Genomic DNA, 24,733 nt, shown 5'->3' on the forward strand with positions numbered 1-24,733 from the left:
GCATGTGTGTATATAATACCGGTTTGTTAGATTATACGAGAGTGTGCAGATCCATGCTACGAGAGATCTCTCTTACTTCGATACGAGTTTATCGATTATTCAATCTATTTATAAATTAATTTTGAAGAATCTGTTATATTAGTTTATTATGATTTAAATTAATAATTTATATTAGGATAAAAATTTATATACATACATAGTTTTTTCTTCTTTCAAACTGCATGAAATTAGATATATATTTAATTTTAAGCATTAAAAAATATTTGTTTTATTTTCCGGCCTTTTTCACTTATGATAAAAATTTGAGGTAATAAAAATTTAAATTTATAATTATTATAATAAAACACTTAAAATGTAACTTGCATTGTGCGATCATGTTTCTAAATACTTTGGAATCCAACGTAACGTACATAAGATGGGTTTATCTGATCATGGTGGTGTGTAATGGGAGTTACTGTACCTAGTGGTTAAATTTATCCTTCGTAGAGTTTCGGGAGACTCGTTTTGCTCAGTAGATACCTAAAACGCTTACGGTTTCGAGAGGATTCGGAAATAGCTATAGACTGAAGCAACCGAATCCCGAAATACCTACACCATAGTGTCATATATGAAATTGCAATGAAAAATTATTCTTTACTAAGAATTATTTTAATGAAATAATTCATATCTAATATTTTATTTTCACAAAGATTTTCAAGTAATGTTTTCCAAAACTTCTAAATAAAATAAAATAAAATAAAATAAGTTGCGTTGACAGAACAAATCAATAACAATAAAAAATATAAATTATTATTATATAGATTAAAATGCAATACATGTTTCTTACTTGAAGTAAAGCGATTACTACACGCGTTTCTCCACTTTGCACAGCAATGGTACTTATAGTAGTAGTTGGAGAGATGATTTGTTGTGGCGTATCCTCATCTCTTTGCATGACAATTTCGGAATTTGTCTCAACAGATCTTTCAGGATGCACGTGTGCCATCGAATCAGGACCATCCACCATCATTGTTAATTTTATCTTTTATGTGATAATCAAAACGTTTCAGATCTGTGTTAGCAAAATTATATTCGCGACATAATTATGTCATAAAATACTCACTCGATATTTATATATGCTACAAATTAAGCAATAGTTGACAATATAGCTGCTGAAAATTAAAATAGTGTTACGCGACGTTATACCGATACGTTTGGGCCGAACATACACAGTGATTTCAATGCCTGGTGCTAAATATATTACAATGACGTACGTCGATCTAAAACGCGACAATAAACATTTAGCTCATAGATATTCTCAAAGATTTTACAGATAAAAAATATATGAACATGTTTTCGAGTTGGCTCTTTCAAATTGTCTTTTCTAATTGACTTTATTTTTGGCACTTTGCCAAAGATGCTAGTACGAAAATTTCGTGAATGTAAAACTGAAGATGATTGTGTCTGTAATACAAATAGACAACTCAAAGATATTTAACTGACAAAAGTTTTTTCGCAACTTAATATTTTTCAATGTTATCTTATCTCTTTAATTTGCACTAATTTCTTAAATTAAAAATATAAAAGGAATACAATTTTTTTATCGAAGTTAGGTTATTTCTTCTACATGAAAAGGAATAACAATTTGTTAATTTACAGTCACGATCAATTAAAAATGTATGTTGCGTACAGTAATATCTGTGTTTTCTCTTTTTGATATAACATATTAATACTTTATGTAGATATCTTTGTGTGTACGATGACGTCATCTACAGAGACGAACAAATGGTAGAATAAAACCGGACTGACTGGTAACTTTCAACAAGTAACGTACGGTGAAAATCATATGTAACCGAAGATGATCCGATAAAAATATCAATCAATATTACAAAAAATTTTTTATATGTTTCTTTATTAAGTAAGTTTATGATTTTTCCCGTTACATCAGAGGACCGTTCAATTATTTGCAAATAATTTGATCGACTCTTTATATCTTAAAGAAATTTTCCTATTAACAAATATATATATAACCCGCAATTATAATATATAAATTTGCGCATTTCTATATTTAATGCATAATTATAAATTCTTTTTTTATTTTTTATAATTTAAATTAAGCTTTTGTTTTCTTATGTAGTAAATTTTTAAATTAAAAAGACGGGAAAAACTTTGCTTTATTTCGTCTCTCTTAATAAGCAGATGGTTTTTGACATTTTAATTTGATGTATAATACAAGTTATATTTTTTTTAATATGAAATATTGTTTAGTATAATTTTTACTTGGCACGATATAACAATCACCTAAATTCGATTCGCGTTTAAGCGGTATTGTTAGAAATCGTAAGAATGACGACAACAACGGCAGTAACACTTGCGTGACACATGTCACGAGTGTATCACGTCACCAACCGATCGGTTGCAGTAACCAGCCGAACCAAGACTGAACCGACAGAGAGCAGTACGGCCTCCGGCCAGTCCGCACTCCGGTTAGCCGGGTTAGCCTCCGGCCGGCTGCCTCCCGCTCACCTTCGTTGCGTTCGTCGAACACGCTCTACAGAGCAGAGTTGCGCAGGGCAACAGCTTCGAAAGTGAAATCGTCGATTGTAAATGAAAAAAAGTCTTTAAGTGTAATATATGATTATCCAATATATTTTTAATTAAATTTTATTATGTTAAGAATTATCACACACAATTTTCTTTTAAACATCTTTTATTTACACAAATAACAAATGCGTCATGCGATACATACTAAAAATCCACGACAGCATATCAACGCCTGAGCCGTAGAAAGTGCTATATCGAAAAAAAAAAAAACATGAAAGGTCTATGCCAAGAAATTAATGAAAAACGGTCTATTTCATGAGGCGTGAAGATCGGTCTATGTTGAAACGCATACGAAGTACGGTTTATATCGAGAAAGCGAGAACGATTCAAGTCGCATGAAATTAAAGAAGTGTTTATATAGCGCAATATTTACTACTCATAAATTGCACAAATTTAGTTACGGAAAATTAAATAATAGATGAATAAATAAGTGTGAGAAATAGGATTAAAAATCAAGACGATTCCCGTTCGTTTCTCCGTCATACCACTATAAAATTTATGAGAAGAAAATATTGCGGTCTTTATACCTCGCATGAAATAAACCGCTTTTCATTCATTTCTTGACATAAACCTTCCTTCATGTTTTTCTCGATATAGCTTCTACGGCTCAGGTGTCGATATTATATAATATTATATTAAAGTTTTATTTGCAATAAAGTTACAGACAGCAAAGCATAACAAATACGCAGTTAACAATTCTTAATTCTTTTAATGTTGCCGATTCTATATAATACATGTGATATTTTCAACATGAAACATATCCATATGTATAAACATCTTTTTCTTTAATCAAGCAAAATCGTAAGATCTATATTTGCTGGTAATATTTGTTTTCATCAAATTCTTTATATAAAATTTGTCTTCATCAAAGCTGCAAATAATTTTTGGTTGTAAGAATTAGATAGACAATCATTGTTATATTTAATGCAATAATAAAGGAAAACAAAACTTACAAATTTAAATGAATAAGAATTGTTCTAAACACATACCAAATGGCTAGCACATTAAAATGTAACAAACAAAGAATTTGAAAGAAAAAAGGTCGATCAAACATCGATCGAAGATAGTAGCTTCGTCACCAAAATTACACTTGCAAACTCACCTTTCTTGTCTTTTCAAGAAAATCTTCATCTTCTAAATTATCATTTTTCTTCATCGATGATATTTTAATTTCGCTATCCTCATGATGTCGTAAAAGATTTTGCGAAGGCAACGGTATATCCTCATATTCTCTTAAGTTAGAGCATGTATTTTCATTCAACACATGTTCTCGAATTTTCGTTGCAATATTTTGATTCGATTGCATTTTTTTCGAACTTTTGCCAGTATAATTTTTAGGTTCTTCTGTTAAAAAGAATTTAGTTATAAAAGAGTGAATATAATAATAAGAGTTCATTATTTTTTATTACTATAAATAATATTATATAAATGTATTATTATATTAGATGTTGGAATTAATTCGTAGCGTTTTTTAATGAAAGAATGTTATTTATTTCACATGAGCATTAAAAAATACATTAATGAAAGTACTTCCCATCACTTGTAAAACGCTACGAATTAATTCCAACACCTAATACTATAGTGTACAAAGAATCATTAAAATTATAAAAATTATAAAATACTAACTGAACGAAGATAAATCGAGATGATGGTGAATGTCATCCGATTTTTCGCGCGATTCTGCTTCTAGCACACCTTCTACATTTTGAATATCTTTCACGTCGATATATTGTCGATGATCTTGCACAGTATTTGATATCACTTTATAAGAGGCTACGCCTAATCGAATGTCGTGCAAAACACGCAAAACGGTTGTTTCGGTAACTTCTTTTATAATTTTGTTTGACTTTTCCTACGCAAACAATTTATAACTTGTAATACTTTAAAAGTGTAATAATTACGCTGCTTGATACAATATTAAATGAAAATTGAAGTAATTGAAGTAAAGGGCTTTAAAAAGTATACATATGTTTTATATATAAACAATACAAAAAAAAAGATAAATATAGTAGGCTAATGAGAGTTAGCAATAATAAACGGCACAATTATTTAGTGAACAATCAATAATCAGGTATTGGATTGATGTCTTCTTTATTTCGATTTACATTTTAATTCTCTTTGGAGTCCTCCTCAGCAAGAATGATACAAAGTATAATTAGCTCACATGTCCATAATGTTTAAGTCACTCGCAAATTGACAAAGATGTAGCGTTGTTAATCATCACGGAACATGAAGCATTGCACCGTTTGTCATTGTTGACTCTCATTAGCCTACTATATTTATCTTTTTGTATTGTTTAAAATTTGAGATTCCTAATATAATTATTGTTATTGTTTTATATATATATATATATATATATAATATAATATAAATTGTTTCCTTTACTAACTGAATTATATAACATACATTAGTAATTTTATCCATTGTTTTCATTCGTACTGTTGGGTTTACTTCGCTGATAGTTGAAATATTTGATGTTGTTTCAGGAAATTTCTGATTTTCATTAATCGAAGAAGAAGTAAGAGGTGCAATTGTAGTTATTAGTTTAGGCTTTTCCATGGTCCACCTTTAAATGTTTGCAATTTTCTGAGTTGATGAAAGATTTTGTTGCAATATATTAAAAATGGATGCATTTTATTGATTTTAATTGATATTCATAATTTTATTTGATAACTAAAAGTAATTAAAATTCATATAAATACCAAGTGGAACCAGAATGTGTCATCACAGGTGCAATGATAGAAAGATCTTCGCATTCCGGCGATGTTACGAAAGATTCACTTCTCGAACGTGGAGGTGGAGTTGTTGAACATTCAGTTGCTGTTGTATAACCCTCCACATTGTATTCTCCTATTGCACTTTCGCTACGAGAATTTTCGGTAAGTTCCTATAAAAATAAAAAAAGATGAAAATATTTTTAAAATGTTTTAAAATATTTTTCTAAGAGAGAAAAGGAAAAGAAAAATATTTATAAATCAATATTAAAACATATTAATATACCTTAGAATTAAAATCTTTATTTGATATTTCGACATTCTCCATAGATTGCGAACGAATATGAAATGAACTGTCATCAAATTTTTCCACCGTAGGAGTAATAGATTTAATTACATCAGATTTAATTTTTGTAGTTACAGTTTCCGAAGTTATTGGTTGCATTTCAGCAATTATAGACACGGCTGAAGTTGTCATATTCGACGTCAACGTAGTCGTGTTAGAAGCCGTATGCATGGACTCGTTTGATGGCGACATAGCAGATATCGAGAGCAAGGACGAAGCAGAGGACGTCACAACGGCAGGAATAGACATCGGTCGAGTTTTAGCTCCAGCTTCACATAGTCTCGCATCCAGTTTTTCTGCGAGACGCGTAACTTCTGCTAATTTCGCCGAGATAGCTTCGACTGCTGTCAAATTATCACCAAAGATCGAAGCATCCTCAACTTTAGACATCCTAGAAAAGCGAATTTGTTGGTCAAATTAATACTTTATAAATAAATGTTTTTATTCTGGAGTTTAGAAATTTTTGAATATTACTTAGTATCCATTTGTTAGTGAATTTCGTAAGCTGTATGATATTATTACTTTTTGTTATTTTATATTAATATTACTTTTATATTAATATTACTTTCATTATAATTGTGTGTAGAATAATAATAAAAGAAACATTAAATATATTGATACGACTTTGTCAAATCGTATTCATATCGTTTCAATATTGGTTTTTTTCCAGATGATTTTCTTCATAGGATTAGTTTGTCATCAGAAAATAATTAAATTAAAAGTACAAGTTGAATTAAAAATACGACATAAGAAAATGTTAGATCAGTTACATAATTAATAGTTGACAGTGCATTGACAGTACATTGCGGCATCACATGGTCTCTGCAATTTGGGACAAAGTTCTAATTTCGTAGCTCACGTTTGCTTTACGAAGCGCCATAATTCATTTCTATATTAAATTTTAAGAATATTAAAGATAGATTTATTGAAAAAATGTTTAATCTAAGTTTCTGAACATTATGATTTTTTTATACAGTTCTTTTTTTTATTATTAAGATAAATGTACCAAAAATAATCTTCGTGATGTGTGCAATATGGTAGATGATTCTTCTTGATGCAAACTAGTTCACCAAAATATTATTGAAACGAGATTCGCGTTACCAGTTGAGTTTTAAGTTACGACGTCACCGTGGAACGAAGCCAAACAAGTATGGACCATGATATTTTATTATTTATGAATATTGTAACAATTTTTTAGAATGTGATTATTCAATGTTAAAAGTATCAATAAAATTTGTAAAACAATAGTATTATAAAGTGCAGATTTAGAAGAAAATTGCTAAATAATATTTTTATGAAGAAATTTCATGTGATGTTTACTACATGGATTAAACACAAACTAATAAAAAAACACTATATATATATATAGAATAAAAAATAATCTGTATTTAAGTTGAATCAAGCGTTATGAAATGTCAGTTATCTTGCAGTTCACTTACATGCACCGTTTCTAAATTATAGAAGCTATCTCGACGAGAGCCAGCCATAGACTGACATACACTGTCTCCGGTAAACACACAAGCGTTTCACACACCAAGTATATATTACACTATATTTAATTATTATATTTTATTTATTATCGAATTATATTTTATAAAAATAGAAAAGAGGAATTTTAAACATTTCTTATTTTGATTTATGTTATTATCAAAATATTTTTATAGAATTATTTTTACTTTATAATTTTCATTTTTTTAACGGCTATTTTTTTGCGTAATTGTGTAATTTAAATCATACCAATCTCTGAGGCGTATAATAATATCTTCAAATTAATGTAAAAGTTTATTAGTAATTATGTTAATGCGGATTCTTTATTATACTTACGATTGATTATGAAGAGGTTCCTTCAATCTCGTCTTAAGGAGACGACCCAATCTTACCATCCGACCAACTTCCAATAAAAGTTTCTCTCGATTATCAAGGATATCTCTTATACTTTCTTTGATGCGTGCTTTTGCCGCTGCATCTTCATCTTTTGCAGAATGATACAGGGCCGTCACTGTTTCCGCCAAATTTTGTAATCCGATACAATGCTTTAAATAAATTCATTTAAAATATAGAAAAGACAGAGACAATATATATAGTATAGATAATGCATAAAATAATAATTCTTTTAATCTAAAATACTAAAAGAATAAAATACTTAAGCAACTTTTGAATTTACATATTGAATTATATTAATTTACGTTCATACATCTTCGACGTTTCTATGAAAAACAGCGCATACTCGTAGCCTGGTTAATTGTTCCTGACTAACAGATCGGAACTGTCGCCAAGCATGTCGTAATTTTGAAGATAGATTAGCATTACCCTCTAAAGATATTCTGCAAGATAATCTCAGCACACGTGCTCCATTCACCAATTGACCACCATATTCGTAAGTTCCCTATAAATATTTATCTCATTATATTTATGTGCTTGACAATTCTACAGAAAGTAAAACAGAACAATTCTATTATTTTGTTTTATCTTATTAAAATAATTTGTAACAGTAATCGCGCTGTAAAATTACTTTTGCTGTTTCCTGAAAAGATTGGTGTTCCTCTTTTTGCAATTGTATTTCCTTGACATTACAACCAACTTCCATGTGATTTCGAAGTAAAACATTGAATAAATCATTTAACCACTTAACAGCCTGGAAGGTACAATAGACATATAGATTTATTATATTCTTTTGCACGCATTAAAACATTTTTGTATTATATCTTAGTCCGTACTTGTTCGGCATCGCTCTCGTACATGTATATCAAAGCTATCTGTTTCAGTGACAGCTTTTGTAATTCTACACTATCATTAAATATATTCTTTCTGGCATTTGTCGCATCTAGTATATCTTTGACATTGACGATATCTTCATCGTAATTGACATGAACTTCTCGACCAAGTGCATCCTTTACAGGCATAGAGAGAATGTCCGACAATTTTTCACCTTCTTTTACAAGCTCGCGTTCTAAACTATCTGAAAAATTATTTAAACATGAAACTGAACAAATATTAATAACTAAGTCATCTTTACCTAAAATCGTTTGACTTTTTTCCAAAGTTAAGAGTTTAATGCTTGCTTGAGAGAAGTTGTAATTCCTATTGCCCATGACTAATTGTTCAAATACTTCACTCGTCTTATCGAAGTACTGTAATAATAAATAGCAAAAAAAATCACTTTCAATTGCTAATAACTAGGTCGATAAAAATGATTTGATTTCTACCTCAGAAACAAGTCTAAAGAATCTTTGCGAAGTGATTAATACATTTCTACGTCTTTCGAGTCGTGAAGCGAAGCTACGACAAACAAAGTCCATGAAATCTCTTTGAGATTTTAAATCTTCTGGTAGTTTACTTTTAGGTAGACTATCAATTTTATGAAGCAGTTCTGCATATCGCCCGTAAGTCTCCTGTAAACACAGAATTATATCCCATGTAATACTTTTTAAAACGAAATAAATTTTTAAAACAAAATGAAAATTATAAAGTTTTACTCATTTACCCGGCATTGAAGCTCAATTTTTTCGTGTTGCCTTCGGAGCTCCTCGGATGAAGAAACGTCAAAGCCAACCTGACAACAGGAGTTCAGCATTACGTCTGCTGGACCCAAGATCCAGTCAGTAACGCTTGATACACCCTGTTCCAGATTTTCGATTACTCTGGCAGTATCCAGATTTCGTTCCATTTCTGTCCACGAATTTTCAATGTCCATCTGCAAACGATAGAATAACATTGTATTAAAACATTGTACTAAGTACATATAAAATAAATTTGAATATGCCAATCGTAAATGTGATTAAATGACCTGTTTTAATTCGATAGAATCGAGTAGCTTATGAATTCCTTTAATTGTATCCAAAATATCCTTAGAGGACTCTCTACTCATGGAACTTACTAGATTCCTACCTAAATAAGTAAAATTTAACTTTTTCCATTATTTTTATATAAGAGACGCCATTGCTTAAAATAAATTATTAAATTTTTATTAGCATATCAGTTACAAACTACATACAATTTTTTTATTTATTTCTTTTAATATTTATATAATATATTTTTAATCTCGTAAAAAAAAATCTAATAGATAAAAATGTATAAACCTGATTGAAGTATATGACGTGCCGTTGATAACAATTCTATGCCCTTTACCCAGTAAGACTCTACGTCATCCGATTGCATTATACGAATACCATCAAAAGTATTCAATCTTTGATGTAAATTTGTCATCTTCGATACAAGCTCTAATGCATCTTTTGAATAATCTTCTATTTTCTAAGAAAAAATAAATATCAAGCTAAGCTAAGAAATTAACATATCATTTGCATTTAATTATATCATTTATTATCATTTGCATTTATACGTGAATAAAAATGTTTAATTTACCATACGCTTCTTAATCCATTCGACGTGATTATACGCCTTGTTACCTGCTAATTCGTACGGTAATTGAGAAAAATCGATGTACACATGCAGCCTCGTTAGAGTAACGTACAGTGGCTAAAACAATTGACAAAAATAAAAGAAAATCAAAGTTATTACGCCTTTATACAATAATAATACGCACAATTAATATATTTTTTTTAATTTAACCTAAATCGAAAAGACATTTTTCTTACAATTGGTTGTGTTATTTACATATCAGTTTAATGTCATTATTGTTGTAATATATTTTTATTAAATTGATTTACTCACTTCGCCTTCTTTGTGCGATTTGGTACAACTGTCGACACGTTTATCCCAAAAACCATCCGGTCGTATCACGATCACAGAAATGACTTTAGATCCTATAAGATTCGTAGAAAGTCTAATACAAGATCTAGTTACGCGCCATGCACTATGACGCGCGTCTACAATTAGAACCAATCCATTTTCCTTCGTCTCGTCGCTATGTAATTAATCATCAATAAATATTAAATCACTTATATGTATAAATTTAATATATATATATATATATATATTTTTTTTTTTAAGTGTGTATATATCAATTAATGAGATATCAAAAATATTCTATACCTGAAAATTGATATAAAATATAAAATGAGAAACTCTAATTTTGACTTCGTTGCTGAATCAAATTCTGGTGGAACATTTATTACTATTAAAGGTCGTCCGTCGTGATCACGACCGCCTGGGATATATGCAAGCTTTGATTCTAAATCCTCTAGAATATTCGCTGCTTTCAAGTTTTTCATTGACATCTCCATAACTATTTGTTAAAAAGAATCATCTTAATATATAATTAGACAGTAAGTTTTAAATAATAAAATAAAATTTTCTAAACATATTTTTTTAGATTTAATGTTTTATATACATTAACGTTTTAATTATAATTATAATCAGTACATATATATAATATATATTATATATAAAATAGTACTCACCAGTTTAATATAACGATGTCCACGCTGAACCATATCGAAAAATTCGAAAACACTTGAAAAGTATTATAAAGAAACATTATATAGTACACGATGTAATATATACTTGGTATACATCGCGAAAATGTGAAGTATCAGTGAGCAGCTGTTTCAACTCCAGACGTTATATCTGTATGTCCACGTGAGCAACAAGCAAACTGTCGTGCCTCATTAACTTGAGTTTGTCGCACGTGCTCCGCGTTAGTGACAGAAGAAAAATTTTTACATGCGTGTACATGTATGCACGTGTATTTATATGAAATGAAATGTGTACGAACACAATGCACGATAAATGTAGTGCGAAGCTATAGCTGCAATGGAGGCTGCAGGAAAACCGAAAGCCATCTCTGGTCCATTCAGATACAACGGTACTTTGGCACCGATTAACCGTGTGTTCCCCTTCCTTTATGCATGGCTCTTCCCTTCCTTTCATCTCTCTATCTCTCTGGAACTGCATTTTTCGACTCCTTATCTTCCTGGAGCAGAAATGTGCAGAAATATTTTAAGTAAGGAATAACGGAAATTACAGAGAAATAACGTAAAGATATCTATCCCATAAAGGTTTTACATGATTCTTGGACATATATAGAATTAATAGCTATCGCAAATCACTTTATAATTATGCAAATTTAATTATTTACAAGCAGAATGCTTTTATTTCTAGTACAATAGGAATATTTGAAAGAATTCGATAGTTATTTCGACAAATAGAAATCTGAATTATTTCAAAAAGAAAAATTTTCGAACATTCATAGTATGATACTAATAATATAAGTATGTTATATAATAATTTAATTACAAAATATATTGAATGAATTATCTTTAATAATGTAAATGCAAATAATTCAAAAATTTATTAGTTAATATATTACTAATCAATATGTTTAATGTAGTAATATATTAAAAAATACAACAAAAAAAGAAACATGTGTGTAAGGAAAAATTATGATTGCATACAGTTCAGATTACGATATTCTAAATTAATTTTTTATAAAAGTTCTTCAAAATAATTACTCTAAAAAAATAAAAAAAATAAAAAATTTATAGCAATTTAAATGACAAGAGACAAGTTTATTTTAAACTATCTGATTATTTAGGTAACTGTATGGTATGTTACCTTTAAGTAAATAGTTTACAACACTTTTTATTCTTTAATAATTTGCAATTTATGCAATCATTGATGGAAGACATTGATATTGCAATCATTGAGGAAGACATTGATATTTTTTTGTGTAAATTTACGTATTTATTCCCAATGTATAGCATTATATAATCTCATTATAAAATTCAAAGGAAGAATGAAGAGAATAAGGCTACGTTAATAAAAGAGATTAATATCAATATAATATGCAATACATTACGCACAATAATTATATAAACTTTGAATACAAATTTTAACATAAATATCTTACACGTCAAGCATTACATAACACTTCTTTCTGATCAAACTTTTAATCCAATAATGTAATCAAAAACGATACATTTTTAATTATTATGAAGATATATATTGATAGAAATATGTATATACAGAAATATGCACAAAGTATAAACACCAGTGAGACAAAGATAGATGTCGAGAAAAGCTGAAGAGATTTGGCGTCGCTACAGTCGTCGACCACGGGGAAGTTCGCCAGTGCTCCATCGAGCCTCGTGCTATATCAAGCATACTTGCTATCTTTCTCTCACTCTTTTTGGCCATTTCTTTTCTTTTCTCTTTCTATCTCTTTTCCTCTCTCTTTCTCTGTCTCTCTCTCTCTCTCTCTCTCTCTCTCTCTCTCTCTCTCTCTCTCTCTCTCTCTTTCTACCCCTCTTTCACCCAAGTTGGGCATCATCAGCATCATTTTGCTCTTTGATCATTCTTTAGATAGTACTGTAAATGTGATACTTTTGACATTTTGATATGTGAGAACGATTGGAAAATTAACGGGGTAATCGTCGAGCAAAGCTTGACAAGGAGGAGGAAGAGGAAACACGATAATGGGCAACGCTACCACGAAAGATTATTCAAGAAGTATCTCCGTTGGCACCAGCTCGAAGAAAACGCGTTGGGATAATCCAGGTAAATTAGTCTATTGTTTTTTAATGCCATTATAGCCTTTTAATGCCATGATTCTTAATAATTTTGAAAATTCATTATTGAGAGTCAAGAATAAATTACTATGTCAGTTAAAAAAGAAGAAATCGCTATCTGACTTAATGCAATAAATGTTATATTTTGAAATACATCAGCATAAAAATTTTTCCTTGTTCTCTTTTTTTCCTATCTTTCTTGTTATAACGTTTATAACAACAAAATAATTATTTACGTAGTTTTAAAAGTAATAAATGTTTTTATTACTTCCGAAAGATATAATCTTTATCCATTTTCTTAAATATATATAAATTATCTTTTTTTATATTATAATTACACTTAATAGTAGTGAAAATTAATAATAAATTATTTTCTAATATGTGTCGTACAATTTGTAATTTACATAATAATTACATTATTATAACTACATTGTATTCTGTCAAGATTGATTATTTTTTTATTATAAATGTTATCGATACCTATTTTTTTCATTTAGTTCGTTTTCCTATTGCTACTGATACAAACTTAAGCTATAAAAGATTACAAAAATTGTTATTAATCACATGCAATTACGTTCAATTAATTTCGACAGCGAAATAGCATCTAAAATTAGACTGTTACTAATTTTAGTTTAGAAACGATTTAGATTGCTTTTCGGTCTACTCCATTAATTATTATAATATTGTATGATGTCCATTTTTAACACATAATCAATGAACATTATGCGGAATCAAGATATCTCAAATACTTAATCTACGGATAATGCGCCGGTTCAGTACTCTACTGTACTGCCAAACGCGACGCATTTTATTTTGGGAGCGATACTTACGTACCGATGTTGAAAATCATCTGCTTCTATATACATACATGAATATAATATAGTTCTAGCAAGAATATATTTCTTAACATTAATATTGTATTTGCTTGTCTCTTTCTAGTTTCAAATAAAAAAAATATTATTAAATGCATAGTTATTACAAAGTAGATTAATTATTAATTTTATGAAAACTTAAAAGAACTGAAGAAATTTGGTATAGGTCTTCCGGCCCCACCAGGCAGACCTATCTTGATATCGGGTACGAACGAAACGCAGCCAGATGTTGTTGCAATACGATGGGAGAGATCACCCAGTAACGGTGGATCGGCGATCGTCGGATACTTGATCGAACATCGGCGACTAGGCTCTCCTCATTGGATACGAAGCACCTCCGATCTTTGTGCTTTTCCAGAACTAACTCTCAGTGGTCTTGAGCCAGGATGGCGTTACCAATTTCGAGTTAGAGCACAAAATGCACTTGGACTTTCACAACCAAGCGAGGTCTCTGAACCACTCACGGTTACTTTACAAAGGGCCACTGTCGCTTGCGCTCCTCATTTCGACCTAGAGCTTAAAGATACGATTGCACTCGAAAACGAACAAGTACGTAAAGAATTATTGCACGTTCAATCATATAAAACTTAATGCATTCGAAACTTAATTTTCTAATATAGACTGAATTTGTCATACACTTCTCTGGTACACCATTGCCAAAAATCTCATGGTTTAAGGACGGTTTCGAGATCTTTAGTAGTAGACGCACCAGAATTATTACGGAGAATGGAAAGAGTGTTCTCTTGATTCATCAGACCGCGCTTAATGATGAGGGTGAAATTAAATGTACCGCCACCAATCGAGCAGGTCATGTTGCTACCAAAGCTAAATTAATTCTCGAAGGTAAATTATCAAAATAAAAAATACATAAATATGTGATTCAAATTTTAAATAAGAAGACCTATATTCGATTAAAGCAAATAAACATTATTTTTTATAATGTCGATAAATTGCTGAATTATTTGTCTTGTCTTAGCACCTCCACGGATACGATTGCCACGTCAATATGAGGATGGTTTGCTTTTCGAGCAAGATGAGACTATTAGACTGAAAGTATCTTTAGCAGGTAGACCAATGCCTTTTGTCACCTGGTACCACGACGGAGAACTGATATCCAAAGATACTAGACATATATTTGAAGTGATGGATGGTGAATCGGTACTGAGAATACCAGATGCCAAACGAAGTGATCGAGGAGAATACACTGTTAAAGTCACAAACAAATTAAGCGAAGATACTGCGTCTTTTCTAGTCACTGTAACAGGTGATATTACATTAATTTAAACACTAAGATTTTAAAGTGTCATAAATTTGATAAATTACATATTTTTTTGAATTATCGATTTTATCAACAGATCGACCCGCTGCTCCTGGTAAAGTAGCTGTTGCAATGACGCTAGGTAGATCGGTGACGTTGTCGTGGAAGGAACCAGAAGATGACGGCGGATGTAAAATTGGAACTTATATTGTCGAGTACTACAGAGTACGTAATTGAAATTATTATTTCCATATGTAAAAATTTTCAGAAACTTGGCAATGATGTTTTAGATTGGCTGGGAGGTATGGCTTAAAGCAGTTACAAGCAGATGCACAACTGCAACATTAACTGAATTGATCGAAGGTTCTGAATACAAATTTCGTGTGAAAGCTGAGAATCCTTACGGAGTTAGCGATCCGAGTGAAGAAAGCGATGTTATCTTCATTCCAGACATTAAACGAAGGTACTTTATATTATCGATAAATATTTAAATTTAGCATACATTTAGTTACGCAACGATAAATTCATAATTTTACGTTGTAGAATCGTAATACCGTCTTTAAATGAAAAATCGCAAAGTCATCGAGAGATCAGCAGATCTCGTGGCGATAAACGAGAGGTGAGTTTCACTACGCCAGCGCAAAGAACAAGAAGTCTAACGAGAGAAGAAGCTAAAATCCGAGACGACGAAAATAATGGTCGTTTTAAGTACGACGAACGATCAGCTTCGGTCCAACGACTCGCAATGCCAACTTCTACATTGGATAGACCGTCCAGAGCCGATAGTAAAGTAACATTTGCACTGGATACTTTGGAAAAAGAAGAACCTCCGATTCCTCCAATCAGATCAAGAGAGCACAATTCCACGAAGCAACAAGTTTTTCTTGGAAGTCATACCAATCGATCAAATATTGCGACAAATGCGAAAGACAAGGTAAGAAATAATCAAGTGTAAAAAAAGGCTATAAATAAATTCTAGATTAAAAAAAAGAAGATATTATATAATAATATATTTGTTTTTGAATGTAGCAAGATGTTATTAAAAAAGAAGAAACAACAATGACATTAAAACCAATACCAACCATGCAAATCTCTCCTCCAATTATCGAAGACAATATCACGTCACATTTTATAATCAAAGAAAGGAGTCTCTCTCCACTCAACGTGCCAAGAATTCAAGAACATCGAAATGAGGAGAATCGTACTACAGCAAACCATCAATTTTTATCATCATCAAATTCAATTCCAAAAAAACAGACCGTTGTAAACGATTTATTACCATTGGATAATTTGCAATCTCAGAGAATACTACAAGAGCATGATGAGAACGCATTACACGGTAGCTCGGAATTTATGCTAGTTCTATATCCAGAAGATGAAACACAAGATATAATCAGCATGGAGAATTCTACAGAAATTCGAGTTAAAAGCAGTATAAGTAAGTACGAGTGAAATCTTTTTATTAAAATATTTTTGAAAAATAAGAATTGTCTTGTAAATGTTAATTTTATTATCACTGTTTTAGATGATAAACGGAATATGATTGAGTTAATAGAAAATGAGGACGATCTCATACCACCACCAATATCATTATCTCTTCCAGAATTATTTAGCGCGCAGCATCAAATGGTGGAAATAATGCGAGAAGCGGTTAGCTCTACTGAACTTCTTCACGAACGAGCTATGGAACGCTTTTATCGCGCAGTTGCTGCTGAAGAGGCATCCGAAACTGCCAAACAAAAGACGCAAGTTGAGAAACAAACCAAATCGACACTATTAGATGTCGAATCTGTTCAGAAATCATCGCTTCGAAGACGCTTATCCAATTCTGGTACTACTACGCAAAATTTAATCACTTCCTGGCAAGCCAAAAAAAATCGTCGAAGATTAAGCGAAGGACAAACAGATGCGGCATCAAAAACATTAAAACTTCTTTCGCCAGTTTTGTTATTGGATGTTGAAGCTAGATCAGATCCAAATCTTCCCTCTGAAGTGACAATGGCAGATCCTTGGGAAAAGACCAACAAAGTCGAATCCGTGGAACGTCTGCGTAGATGGCATGAAACGACTGTACCGTTACTAAAAGAGGTGCAACAAGAGGAGTCGATACAAATGTATAATGAAGAGAAGATGATAATTCCATCATCCATTACTGTGGATAAAGTAGAATCTCAATCACTGGCTCAAACAAAGGAAACAGAGGAGGAGGAAAATATTAGCATTGAGACTTCCGAAGAGTCATCAGAAGAGATCAGTAGTGCAGACAGCGAGGATTTGAAATTATTAAAATCAAGGATCCTGGCAAGACAAATTATCGATGAAGAAGATACTTATCATCCTAGGGGAAAACCAATTCCACACGTTGAACCGGAACTACAGATTTCGTATGACGGATTACCAATTTGTGAGATTTCATCTCTTTCACCCATTAAAACGGTTACTTCCGCGTCATCTAATAATGTGATGCCCAAGTCAATTCTAAAAAAGCCCAAAGACGAAATGACAATTCCTCAGAACAATTTTGGTAGATCGATTCCTCCAGAAAAACCAATTAGAAAGACATTATCGCAATCGTATCAACAAGAAGATATAGAAAAGATAAATATGGATACCAACGACAAAATTTTGAATCTTTCTATTGTGTCCGAGACTCTAAAGACTCCTACAATGTCAGAATCAGATACGGATAGTATTATATCTGCGGCAGAAGCAGCAAAAAGTCGAAGAATGCAATCGAAATTGCGATCCATGACACCTGAAGAAGAGGCAGCCGAAGTAGAAGCTAAAATGGCTGTTATAAATCAATATACTGAGATAGTTCGAGAATACTCGAGTCATTCACGACACGGTAGCGCAGCTAGCTCTCGGAGATCTTCATTTTCTGAAGATCAAGATCAAAAGTATCGAGTGCAAGAAAAACATGCGCCAAAATTAACAGACAAACAAGAGCAGGATAAGAAATTGAAATTAAAAATTAAAAATAAGAATGAAATCAATGAAGAAAAAAAAGATAGTCAAACACCGCATTCTAGAAGAGAAAGCGTTGGTTCTAGAGGTACGACTCCAACGAGAAATACGATGACTACGATGAAGCGTAAAAGTAGACCAAACTCCAGGGACCAATCTCCAGCTGCGAGAAGAAGTGAAAGAATAGGAAGTGCTTCTTCAAGATCATCTTCGAAGACCAGAAATCGTACACCTTCTAAGGAAAGAAATAATCGACCTTTAACAAAAAATGAATTGAACGAGCATGATTTTCGATCTAAAATATCTTCTAGACCTTCCTCGCGCTCCTCATCAAGATCAAGTTCTAGAGAAAGATTTGGAACGACAGTACCAATAGAATCGAAGGTTGAGAAATTGCAAAAAGCACTCGAGAATAGTAAGCATCGAGCAATGAAAAAAGAAATCGAAGAAACTAAGGAGAATGCACGAGAAAGCTATTTTAATCAAGCAAACGGAAAGTTAGCTTTAGAAGCTAAAAGAACAGTCAGATCGACCGTAAGCTATATAACTGACTTGACATTACTAATAGCTGCAATGTATATTTATTTCTTTAAAAAAGAAACTTTGGCGATTCCGTTTATCGTGCTTCTTCTATATCGAAAAGTACAGGAAGAAATACATGGGTGGATGCCACGTCGTTGGAAGCGATCTACCAAGAAATATTAATTGTCCGACGTAACAAGATAATCACATATACGTCATACATCTCATTTATTGATTAAAATATTCTAAATAATTTAAAATATTTTAATCGATATAATAATTTAACAAAAGAGATATAATTTATTATACACTAAAGTGAAATAGTATTACATACATATTAAATCATAAATTACTTTATAGTACATATATGTCTTAATCGAAACTTGTTACTGTTAACTGTTATTTATAATGAATGTTAATTCTGTACTCCTAATAAATTATATATGTTTTCACACTATATTAAAATATTATTATTACATGCTCCATTATTTCATATTATATTAATATGTTATGTATATTATTATTATTATTATTATTATACGTACGCGATATTATTCTAAAATTATCTACGTTTTATATACTTATTTAAATACATGTAGTAGTGACTTTCGCTATATCTAGCTTCCATACAATACGAGTAATGTTTTTTTTTGCTATTCTGTAAAATTTAATTAATTACTTAATTATTCAATTGCAATTTTGAAGTATATGTAAATGAGATATAAAACAAGAAAACAAAAAGAAAAAAAATTATGAAATTAAGAATTATGAACGTTACTAGCAATTACATCAGCGACAACTAGATATTATGGAAAGAAGATACGGAGATTTCAAACGGCGCATGTGCTTCTTTCGTTAAAACGACAAAGCTGAGAGTGTGGCATCGAGACGATTTTAGAACGGAGCAGGGCCTCCTACCGTCAGACATCGTAGCATAGAGTGTGCTGTATTAATATAGGATCGAGACAGAAACAAGTTGGTGACGGTGGTGGCGGAAGACGGTGCAGGTCTTCTCGAGTAATATACGCGTACGCATCTCGGATCTCTGCACGTAATGTCAATATACGGAAAGATCGTTTCTACATAACATCTATTGAGATGACCTTAACAGGTAAGATGTACGATTAAATTGCTATAGCAAGTTTGCCGGTATAGCCGGTATAACCGGCAATGATGAATCAAGACGATATCTTGATCGATGCAGTTGATTTATTGACAACATGACGGAAGGTGCCGAATTTTTAATTTTTATGTCTTATATGTTTGTGTGTCTTATATGTTTGCAATGAAAAAAATGATAGTGTGTCAATTATTTATTTATACGACATATAAATAAAATATTATAATAGGGAAAAGATATATGAATCGTGTAAGTGTCAACGTATAGATAAAATGCGTAAAATAGAAATGATGACTTAATGATATTAAATGATGACTTAGCTTAAGAATTAATAAAAGAGAAGTTAATGTAAAAAGATAACAAAAACTTGTACAACTAGTATGAAAAATATTTATTATTCAAAATTTATTACTATCTCTACTTGTATATATTCTTTTAATTCTTGTAATTATTGAATGACGTCGCTAAACTTTGTCTTTGATAGTCATCAATTTTAGTCTTGTATATATGAAGTATAGTCTTGTATATATTGCGGTATTTTACAGCTATAAAACTCATATAAAACTCATATACATTATACATATTAAATGAGTAAAAATATAAAAAATGTTTGGTTTTACAAAATATGCTTAATAATTTATAATTAATGTCTTCACAAAATTATAATTTAATGTAAAGATCAATAGTGTTGTTTGCCAAAATTTCTGCTAGATGAACATTTTTATTTATAATGTTGCAATCTGAGTATGTATAAGCGCATTTAATCAAAATATGAAGTATATTTCAGGTTGTAAAATTTATTAGAAGAAGCAATCTTTCGAAGAAAAATATAAGATTTTTGAGACTTTGATACATTTGATAGTTTTTCGGTTTATTGTCTTAAATTTTTTTGTTTTGTGCTTTATCATGCTTTTACATAGTCGTCTATATTTATATGCTATTTCACACAGCATATTTTATCCGAGGAACGTCCGGGGAACATCCTTAGGACGTAGATTGTCCTTTGGACGTCTGTAGAGACATTCCTTGGAGGTGTGTATTGTATAAAATTATTTTGCATAAGCGTACTACTATCATTCCTGTAATAATTTTGCAAAGCACATGAGTCTCGAAGTTTTTCAATAGGAAATTTCCTCCCGTCATCGTATATTGATAAAGAATAGTTCTTTAATAAAAGTCTTCAATATTAAAATTAATAATAAACTTTTTTATATTGTAAAAATGCAAAAATGTAATTAATTACCGTGCTATATAAATGTATGCAGATACGTTGAAAAATAAAGGGCCACCAGAATGGATCGAAGAAGATCAGATCGTATCAGTTCAAGGATATGTAGGTGAAGATATTATTATCGAACTGAAATTGGCTTTATCCGAAAATTATGATGACTTACGATTCGAACTGTAAGTTTATACTAGACTAAAATGCTAACAGCTTTTTTGTATGTGTACTCGTTTCTATTGTAGTGTAACTTTTTAATTTGGAAATAATGTTTCGTTTTCACATTATCATTCACTCTCATACATTGGCCTTAATTTTACATAGAACCTTGGGACGTGCCAAGGATCAAACGCGAGTTATTTTGAGCTGTCGCGCACTTAATTTCGGAGAACCGAATTACACTTGCCTCATGTAGCTTCACTCAATATTCCTGCATAGATCACTTTGCCAATGCTAGGAATGTAAGCAACATATATGTCTGTACTTTTGACGTTTAAACATCAATAAGAATCAAAGAAAGTAAACAATATGCTATTGTAACAGTTTATGCTTGTAAAGATTTTTTCATAATTTATAAAAGGATATCATGTTCCGATTTAAGCTATTCCGAAATATATTTTAAGAACATATCATATATTTTTATTTTTACATCTTGAATAAGATCAGAAACTAAATGTTATAATAATAATTGTCATTATCAACTATTTTCCGATATATATGCATATATATGTATTCAGCGTTTTAAGAAAATCAAATTAGCATTAAGAAAAAGATACAGATCATGTATGTGTGATGTAGATCACAAATCATTACTACACATTTGCTACTTCTTATTTTATGTAACAAATTCCATGAAAAGATTTAAAAAAGTAAAATATTTCGCATAACTTGAGATTATCTGCGGTGCATTTATGCAATGATTTCATAATATAATCGTGATGTTTATCGAATTCTTAATGCGAAACCGTATATCCCATATATTCTTTGACTTAGAATATTTTCGTAGTAATGCAAACGCAATATCATAATGGTAATACGAATGAATTAAGAAAATTTTGATTTTTGCGACATATGTTCCTTCTGCAATAAATATTACTATACATAAGCTAATTTTGACCGCGACCAAAATTTTCATGGAAATATGAAAGATGCCCGATGCTCTCGCTCGGTCCAGCTATCCTCGGTTGGCTCTTACTAGCTTCTATATGAAATAGTCTGTTGCATAGAGTTCCTCGAAACTATATCAACTAACTCGTTGATGGAGGTGGAAAATTGGGAGAGGACAGTTTAACGTTGGCATTTCGCTATCAGTCTAACGCTGAAAGAGCGTCGCGACGACCGACAAATCCCTAAGAAAGAGTTTTAAATCATTCGATTTGAGTACATCGGTATGCGTCTCTTACTTATCAAAAGTTTAAAAAGGTGTTTACATGGACTCAATTAAATCCAAATTGTTGAAACTCTAATTTAGAGCTCGGTTAATTGTCGTTTCCTTGTATATTTGTTTCAAACAATCTTAAATACGAATAATTAAGTTAAATCATGAGTTAAAAATAGATAAGAGGATTCGTTTCCCTGTCGTGGATTCTATCTTTGAATAAAAATCTTTTAAAAGACTCAAAAATCTATGATCTTGTAAACTTAAAAATAAAAAGAAATAAACTAAAAGATATAATGACATGGAAAATTGAAGGAAAATTAAGATTTACACATTAAAAAACAAGTTGTCACTTTATTTGATAATATACAATTAAAATTAAATGAATGTGTTGATATTCTTGATAAATTTGAGACGTATATCGATGACTCAATAAAACGAATTTGCAGAGCGCCACCGCGCTGTCAGAATTCGATCGACCAATGTGTATTCTGCTAATTTTATCGCTCACGCGGTGCTTGCAGTGTCATGAAGAAAGATTATACATGACAGATCAATACTAGAAATTGAAGTAGGTGGCAAATCATTGTTGATGTTCTGAAAACATTTTTAGATATGTGAAAAATAAAAAGAGAAGTGATATTGAAGAATTTCTAAAGCTAAATCTCAAACTTGAAATGTTGTGTGTCTGTAAAAGAATGTGGGCAATTTATGGCTGTTATCTCATCAATGGTGCATTCTGATATAAAACAAGAAATTGCTTCTTTTATTTTGGTTCGTCATCATGGGAAGCGATTGCTGTAAATGCACTAACGGTAAAAAGAACGTTATTACCGGATCCTCCTCCGATGGATCGGAATATCGGTAGGAAAATAAAAAAGTTGATTTAATTTAATGTATTAATTTCTAAAAACAATTATATAGTTTCTCAGAGCTATATAATATCATTCATATTCTTAAACGTTTTGTATATATCAACCATGTTGACGCTTGAATTATTTAACAAACCTAATATTATTTAATATTTAATTAAATATTTAAATATTATGTATATAAGATTATATACATTTAATATATAAAGTGAATAATAGAAATTAAATTATACTGAAGGGCAATGTCGCGTCATATCGCGTGAGCTCTCACGTCAGATGCATGCAATTGCATCAAGTTGCAATGTCTAATACATTGGTATATGATATTTTTAGGATCATTCTACATTTCTACTATTTTTTACACAACATGATAATTTATTTATAAATGAAACAAGTGAAAGATTGCTTTGTTAGATGTAGACAACTTTCTTCTTGATTTTAAACAAGCTCTTCACATTGTGAAAAAGGTGACAAAAATAGGGCAGTAGAGCAATGCCAAGACTCTAGATCATCCTGTTGACCGAAATATGTCGGGCCAATATATTTTTATGTAGTGTAGATGTAAAACACGTATATGGAGAACACAGCAAAATAATAGACAGATATTTTGGACAAATGAAGATTATAGCAATTTTTTTTTCATTTAAATTTACTCTAATTTAATTTGTTACTCTCGTGATAAATTAATATTATTTAATTTATCAAATTTGCAGAATACGAGATGGATTACCAATTTCATCAGATCGTTATCAATTATCAATGCGAGGCAATATCGTTCAATTGACCTTGAAGCAATCGCGTAAAAATGACACTGGTTATTATTCTCTCGTAGCAACGAGACTCGGACAAGAAAACGATAAAGGAGCTTTAAAGAAATTTGATTTGAGCATCAGTGAACCAAGTTACGAAGAGGACGATCCTCCTGTCTTCTTGAGAAGATTGAGCGATCTCGCGGTAAAAGTCGGCACTCGAACTAGATTTCTTGTAGAAATTCGAAGTTCAACTACTTTGAAGGTATAATTTACTACATAGAGATAATTTTACTTTATACTAACAGAAGACAATTTATTTGTTTGAAGACGTTTTATTAGAATATTAATTTAATTAAATAGTTTGTACATTAACAAGAAAAGAAAATTCTATTTGGCAACTTACTCATGTCCATAACATCACGTAAGATACGTCCCTGCTTAACATATAAATGGATGATACATAGTTAAGTATTACGATCAACCCGGAAAGTTGGAACCCTGATGATGCTAGCAGTGACTTATTGTCAGACATGTCTCTTCCTTCTATCCTAGTATCAGATGAAACGGGAAAAGCGAATTAAGATGGACCGAGAGGTCCATGACCTGAACTCGCGACGAAAAACGAAGAGTAGAGGAAGCTGGTTACGCGTTCTTGTGCGTC

General features: G+C 31.0%; 3 protein-coding genes and 1 long non-coding RNA gene across 9 annotated transcripts in view; 3 read left to right on the forward strand and 1 right to left on the reverse strand.

Annotated features, from left to right (window-relative positions):
• The window catches only part of sls (sallimus), a 133,217-nt gene extending 122,389 nt beyond the window's left edge, over positions 1-10,828 (reverse strand). The window contains exons 1-17 of one of the 2 annotated variants that reach the window (XM_087412213.1): positions 10,636-10,828; positions 10,315-10,507; positions 10,006-10,119; positions 9,723-9,894; positions 9,431-9,531; positions 9,128-9,337; positions 8,850-9,035; positions 8,660-8,774; positions 8,361-8,602; positions 8,156-8,278; positions 7,838-8,029; positions 7,468-7,676; positions 5,584-6,034; positions 5,286-5,470; positions 4,990-5,149; positions 4,210-4,435; positions 3,686-3,927 (exon numbers count right to left, since the gene is read on the reverse strand). In XM_087412213.1, coding sequence (XP_087268339.1) covers positions 3,686-3,927; positions 4,210-4,435; positions 4,990-5,149; positions 5,286-5,470; positions 5,584-6,034; positions 7,468-7,676; positions 7,838-8,029; positions 8,156-8,278; positions 8,361-8,602; positions 8,660-8,774; positions 8,850-9,035; positions 9,128-9,337; positions 9,431-9,531; positions 9,723-9,894; positions 10,006-10,119; positions 10,315-10,507; positions 10,636-10,826 — 3,312 coding nt within the window. In that variant the 5' untranslated portion in view covers positions 10,827-10,828. Of the gene's footprint in view, positions 1-3,685; positions 3,928-4,209; positions 4,436-4,989; positions 5,150-5,285; positions 5,471-5,583; positions 6,035-7,467; positions 7,677-7,837; positions 8,030-8,155; positions 8,279-8,360; positions 8,775-8,849; positions 9,036-9,127; positions 9,338-9,430; positions 9,532-9,722; positions 9,895-10,005; positions 10,120-10,314; positions 10,508-10,635 lie in introns of both variants that reach the window. The other variant, XM_087412214.1, reaches the window with a different exon arrangement.
• On the forward strand, positions 5,374-6,257 carry LOC147907735 (uncharacterized). Of its 2 annotated transcripts, none has more exons than XR_015547046.1 (2): positions 5,374-5,462; positions 5,715-6,257. It is a non-coding gene; the product is annotated as an uncharacterized LOC147907735 (long non-coding RNA). The 2 variants fall into 2 exon arrangements; XR_015547045.1 differs by having other exon boundaries at positions 5,748-6,257.
• A 1,855-nt stretch (positions 10,829-12,683) lies between the features above and the next one.
• Positions 12,684-19,193, forward strand: LOC105153798 (myomesin and myosin binding protein). The gene is made up of 9 exons (XM_011068863.2): positions 12,684-13,098; positions 14,148-14,530; positions 14,602-14,824; positions 14,958-15,245; positions 15,337-15,464; positions 15,530-15,702; positions 15,783-16,173; positions 16,269-16,677; positions 16,765-19,193. The coding sequence occupies exons 1-9, from the start codon at positions 13,017-13,019 to the stop codon at positions 18,909-18,911; spliced, it is 4,224 nt and encodes a 1,407-aa protein (XP_011067165.2). The 5' UTR covers positions 12,684-13,016; the 3' UTR covers positions 18,912-19,193.
• Positions 19,194-19,670: 477 nt separating this feature from the next.
• Positions 19,671-24,733, forward strand: part of LOC105153866 (uncharacterized) — a 38,658-nt gene continuing 33,595 nt past the window's right edge. The window contains exons 1-3 of one of the 4 annotated variants that reach the window (XM_087412231.1): positions 19,671-19,839; positions 21,114-21,252; positions 24,034-24,334. In XM_087412231.1, the coding sequence (XP_087268357.1) occupies positions 19,827-19,839; positions 21,114-21,252; positions 24,034-24,334 (453 nt within the window). In that variant the 5' untranslated portion in view covers positions 19,671-19,826. Of the gene's footprint in view, positions 19,840-21,113; positions 21,253-23,217; positions 23,313-24,033; positions 24,335-24,733 lie in introns of those variants that run through there. The other 3 variants (XM_087412233.1, XM_087412232.1, XM_087412230.1) reach the window with 3 other exon arrangements.

Source organism: Acromyrmex echinatior, chromosome 12 (genome assembly GCF_024713525.1).
Source record: "Acromyrmex echinatior isolate Ae372 chromosome 12, ASM2471352v2, whole genome shotgun sequence".
NCBI lineage: Eukaryota > Metazoa > Arthropoda > Insecta > Hymenoptera > Formicidae > Acromyrmex > Acromyrmex echinatior.

Excerpts from the sequence above, each read along its gene's own strand:
- LOC105153798 (XM_011068863.2), top strand. The coding sequence starts at position 13,017 with ATGGGCAACGCTACCACGAAAGATTATTCAAGAAGTATCTCCGTTGGC. Across the intron at positions 14,825-14,957 it reads AGCTAAATTAATTCTCGAAG|CACCTCCACGGATACGATTG; the intron begins GTAAATTATCAA and ends GTCTTGTCTTAG. Across the intron at positions 15,703-15,782 it reads ATTCCAGACATTAAACGAAG|AATCGTAATACCGTCTTTAA; the intron begins GTACTTTATATT and ends TTTACGTTGTAG.